Source organism: Peromyscus eremicus, unplaced genomic scaffold, assembly GCF_949786415.1.
Source record: "Peromyscus eremicus unplaced genomic scaffold, PerEre_H2_v1 PerEre#2#chrX_unloc_1, whole genome shotgun sequence".
NCBI lineage: Eukaryota > Metazoa > Chordata > Mammalia > Rodentia > Cricetidae > Peromyscus > Peromyscus eremicus.
In genome coordinates this window covers 3,717,856-3,722,296 of record NW_026734288.1, presented here as the reverse complement: position 1 = coordinate 3,722,296, position 4,441 = coordinate 3,717,856, and the positions used below count along the sequence as shown (strand labels likewise).

Here is a 4,441-nt window from a genome sequence, read left to right as displayed (position 1 = left end):
TCAAAGACTTTAAGAGACAAGTTACACACTAAAAGTTTTACAGTTACAGGGTTGCTCTGTGTTATGACTAAGCATTACCACATTGATTACATTCTTATGGTTTTTCTCCAGTATGTGTTATTTAATATACTTGATCATGACTAGGCTGTGCTCAGGCTTTACCACACTTTTTACATTCATATGGTTTCTCTCAATTATGTGTTCTTTCATTAAATTGAAGAGCACTATGACAAACAAAGGCTTTACCACAGTGATTACAATTGTATGTTTCACTGCAGTAAGTGTTACATTATAACTTTGAAGATGAGAGTGATGAGCAAAGGCTTGTAGAACACTGATTACATTCATAGAGTTTCTTTCCAATAGGTGTAATTTCATGCCTTTGAAGATGACAGTGTTGTGCAAAGGCTTTTTCCCACTGATTACATTCATAGGGATTCTCTCCAGTATGTGTTTTTGTATGCCTTTGAAGATCACTATTACATACAAGGGCTTTAACACATTGTTTACATTCATAGGGTTTTTCTCCCATGTGTACTTTCATGCAATTAAAGAGCATTGTGACAAGAAAAGGCTTTACCACACTGATTACATCCATACGGTTACTCTCCAGTATGTGTTCTTTAATGTACTTGAAGATAACTAGCTCTGCAAAGGTTTTACCACATTGTTTACATTCATAATGTTTCTCTCCAGTATGTATTCTTTCATGCCTTTGAAGATGAGAGTTACAAGCAAAGGCTTTACCACACTAAGTACATTCATAGGGTTTCTCTCCAGTATGTGTTCTTTTATGCCTTTGAAGATCACTGTGTCCAGCAAAGGCTTTACCACACTGATTACATTTATAGGGTTTCTCTCCACTATGTGTTCTTTCATGCAGTTGAAGATCAATGTGTTGAGCAAAGGCTTTACCACACTGATAACATTTATAGGGTTTCTCTCATGTATGTGTTCTTTTGTGTACTTGAAGATTATATGTCTGTGTAAAGGCTTTACCACATTGATTACATTCATAGGGTTTCTCTCCAGTATGTGTTCTTTTATGTACTTGAAGATGACTGGATTGTACAAAAGCTTTACCACATTGTTTACATTCATAGGGCTTCTCTCCAGTATGTGTTCTTTTATGTACTCGAAGATGACCGGAATGTACAAAAGCTTTACCACATAGTTGACATTCATAGGGTTTCTCTCCAGTATGTGTTCTTTCATGCAGTTGAAGAGCATTCTGGTGAGCAAAGGCTTTACCACACTGATTACATTTATAGAGTTTCTCTCCTGTATGAGTTCTTTTGTGTACTTGAAGATTACATGGCCATGTAAAGGCTTTACCACATTGATTACATTCATAGGGTTTCTCTCCAGTATGTATTCTTTTATGTACTTGAAGATGACTGGATTGTACAAAAGCTTTACCACATTGTTTACATTCATAGGGCTTCTCTCCAGTATGTGTTCTTTCATGCAATTGAAGAGAACTCTGGTGAGCAAAGGCTTTACCACACTGATTACATTTATAGGGTTTCTCTCCTGTATGAGTTCTTTTGTGTACTTGAAGATGACTGGATTGTACAAAAGCTTTACCACATTGTTTACATTCATAGGGCTTCTCTCCAGTATGTGTTCTTTCATGCAATTGAAGAGAACTCTGGTGAGCAAAGGCTTTACCACACTGATTACATTTATAGGGTTTCTCTCCTGTATGAGTTCTTTTGTGTACTTGAAGATTACATGGCCATGTAAAGGCTTTACCACATTGATTACATTCATAGGGTTTCTCTCCAGTATGTGTTCTTTTATGTACTTGAAGATGACTGGATTGTACAAAAGCTTTACCACATTGATTACATTCATAGGGTTTCTCTCCAGTATGTGTTCTTTTATGTACTTGAAGATGAGTGGGGTGCACAAAGGCTTTACCATAATGATTATATTCATAGGGTTTCTCTCCAGTATGTGTTTTTTCATGCCTTTGAGGATGACTATGATATTCAAAGGCTTTACCACACTCAATATATTCATTTGATTTCTCTGTAGTATGACTTCTTTCATGCCTGCAAGAATAATTGAAACATTTAAAAGCTTTACTACATTCAGTACATTATTGAGTATTTATATCTACATGAATTAATTTACAATTTGGTCTAACTATAAAGAGAACTGAGATCTTATGGTTTTAACTTGTTTACACTCATGTTGTTCCCCTACATTAGGATGACTTTGCATATGTGAATATGCCTTGATGGTAAGAGCCTTTATTACCTGGCTAATATTGGTGGCATCATTGTTCTCTCAGGTTTTTAACATATTTGAAGAGAACTAGGAGTATTTGGACATTTATGCCACTTGTTCCATTGATAAAGTTACCTATATGGTGAGTCATGCTACATTTTCAAAGTGAACCAGGACAAACAGAAGCATTTACACAGTCCTAGAACTCATAGGGCCTTTCTAGGGTATTTTTGTTGATATATTCTCAATGAAGCTGGAAAATCAATTGTTTGTAAACTTGAATCACATTCAACAAGTTTACTCAACATTGGACTACTACATGTCTTGTAGGTGTTCTGAGATTGAGAGATGTACATTGCTTCTTCCATGTCCTTATGCTTTTATGGCTGGTATCCAAAGTGACATATGATATAACTATTAAAGAAAGAATAACAACAAGAATATTTCCACATTTCATTTACAGTTGGACTTTCTGTTCCTCATCAATATGTGGTATAGGGAATAATGTTTCTCTACAACAACCACCCCTTTACTCTTTAACTACTTATTTAACTGAAATTAGCAAAGACAGAACAACTATATGAGTAACTATACTATGGACTATTTGCTTATTACAAGGTTGTGTATATATTCTTATTACATATTCAATGAGTATATCTTTTGTAATATGAAATAATATGAAACTAAATGGATTGCCATTTGTACAGCATAGCTTTGATGATGCTATTATTCAAATGGTGATTTGTCATAGGCATTTTTTGTCTTCCTTCTTAAAAGAATCACTTCCAAACACAATTCACATACCTGCCATGTGTCTTTATGAGCATTTAATGATCATCAATGCATTTTAAGCTGTAATTATTTACACTGCTTCATTTAATTAAAACATCCACATAAATTATATATATCCAGAGGCCCATTTCTATCAGCTTTTACAAGAAAATTACCTTCCATGTTTTTGAGAACTCTGACAATGTTCTTCAATTTCAAGATTTTCCCAGTTGTAGCCTAAAATATAGGACAAGAAAATGTAAGAAATAACACAGGATACTGAAAATTTTACATTACTATCTTCAGTGATCCTTAGAACCAAATCTGATTTATTCACCTTATTTTTTCTCATTCTCAATCAGAATTACAGAAGAGCATCAACAACTAAGGAACAGTTGTCCCTTTATTTAAAATGTGAAGGAAAACTTATAGTATTACCTACAGCAGTGAGGTTCATATAGGTCTCCAGCATCACACCTTTGTAGAGATTCCTCTGTGAAGGATCCATCAATGCCCACTCTTCCTGAGTGATGTCGACATGCACATCATTATAGGTCACTGCATTCTAAAATATGCCATACATAAATATGCCAACCATAGGTATAAAACAAAAAGCATGATACAACATTGTAAATGTGTGCTTCTTTGAGATTATAGCCACAAATTCTGGTTAGAGCTACATGAATTCTATAACTCAGACATTACAATGAAATCAAATTACTTCACAAATAAACTGAATAGGAGGTTGACCTCTATTATTTCTGAATGCTCTGAACAGGATACCACCTTGCAAGGGAATTGCCTATTAACAGAGATAGAGAGACAAGCAAACACTTCAACAGTCCTGAGCACCCATCAGAGAAATTATATGAACAATTATTAACTACAGAGAAGATTTGTAAGCTGAGTATGTTGGCTCACCCCTTTAATCCCAGAACTAAGAAGATAGAAGCAGGTATATGTGCTTCTGAGGTGAAAGTTAGCCTAGTCTATGCTAACTGCATCTGCACTGAATCTTCCATTCAAACAAAAAAAAAAAGATAAGATGAAGTCAGAGATTTTTTTTTACTGAAGATCCTACAAAGAGTTTGGCATTCACTCCAGTTCTCTATTCATTTTCTAGAAATCTGAATTGCTCCAGTTTAAACTGTACATTAATATTTCCTACTTAAAGGAACTGTGCATTTAAACAGTTACAAATATAAAGAAGATAACACTAGATATAGCAATGATGATCATAAATAATCAACACAGGGAATGAGAGATGGCTCATAAGTAAAAGATTTCTTACTGGTCTTGCATACAGATGGGCTTATATGGGGGAATCAAACAACTGTTCATTATTCGAAGATTGTGGGTTCTTAGACCCTCATTGGACTACTGTGAGGATAGGTAGGTATACATGTGGTGCACATCCATGTATATAGACAAAAGA

General features: G+C 34.7%; 1 protein-coding gene across 2 annotated transcripts; it reads right to left on the bottom strand.

Annotated features, from left to right (window-relative positions):
- Nucleotides 1-943: 943 nt before the first annotated feature.
- On the bottom strand, nt 944-3,514 carry LOC131901003 (zinc finger protein 431-like). Of its 2 annotated transcripts, none has more exons than XM_059252318.1 (3): nt 3,445-3,514; nt 3,183-3,243; nt 944-2,057 (listed from the first exon to the last, which is right to left on the bottom strand). In XM_059252318.1, the coding sequence occupies exons 1-3, from the start codon at nt 3,512-3,514 to the stop codon at nt 944-946; spliced, it is 1,245 nt and encodes a 414-aa protein (XP_059108301.1). The 2 variants fall into 2 exon arrangements, with proteins under 2 accessions (XP_059108301.1, XP_059108302.1); XM_059252319.1 differs by having other exon boundaries at nt 944-1,973.
- Nucleotides 3,515-4,441: the final 927 nt, after the last annotated feature.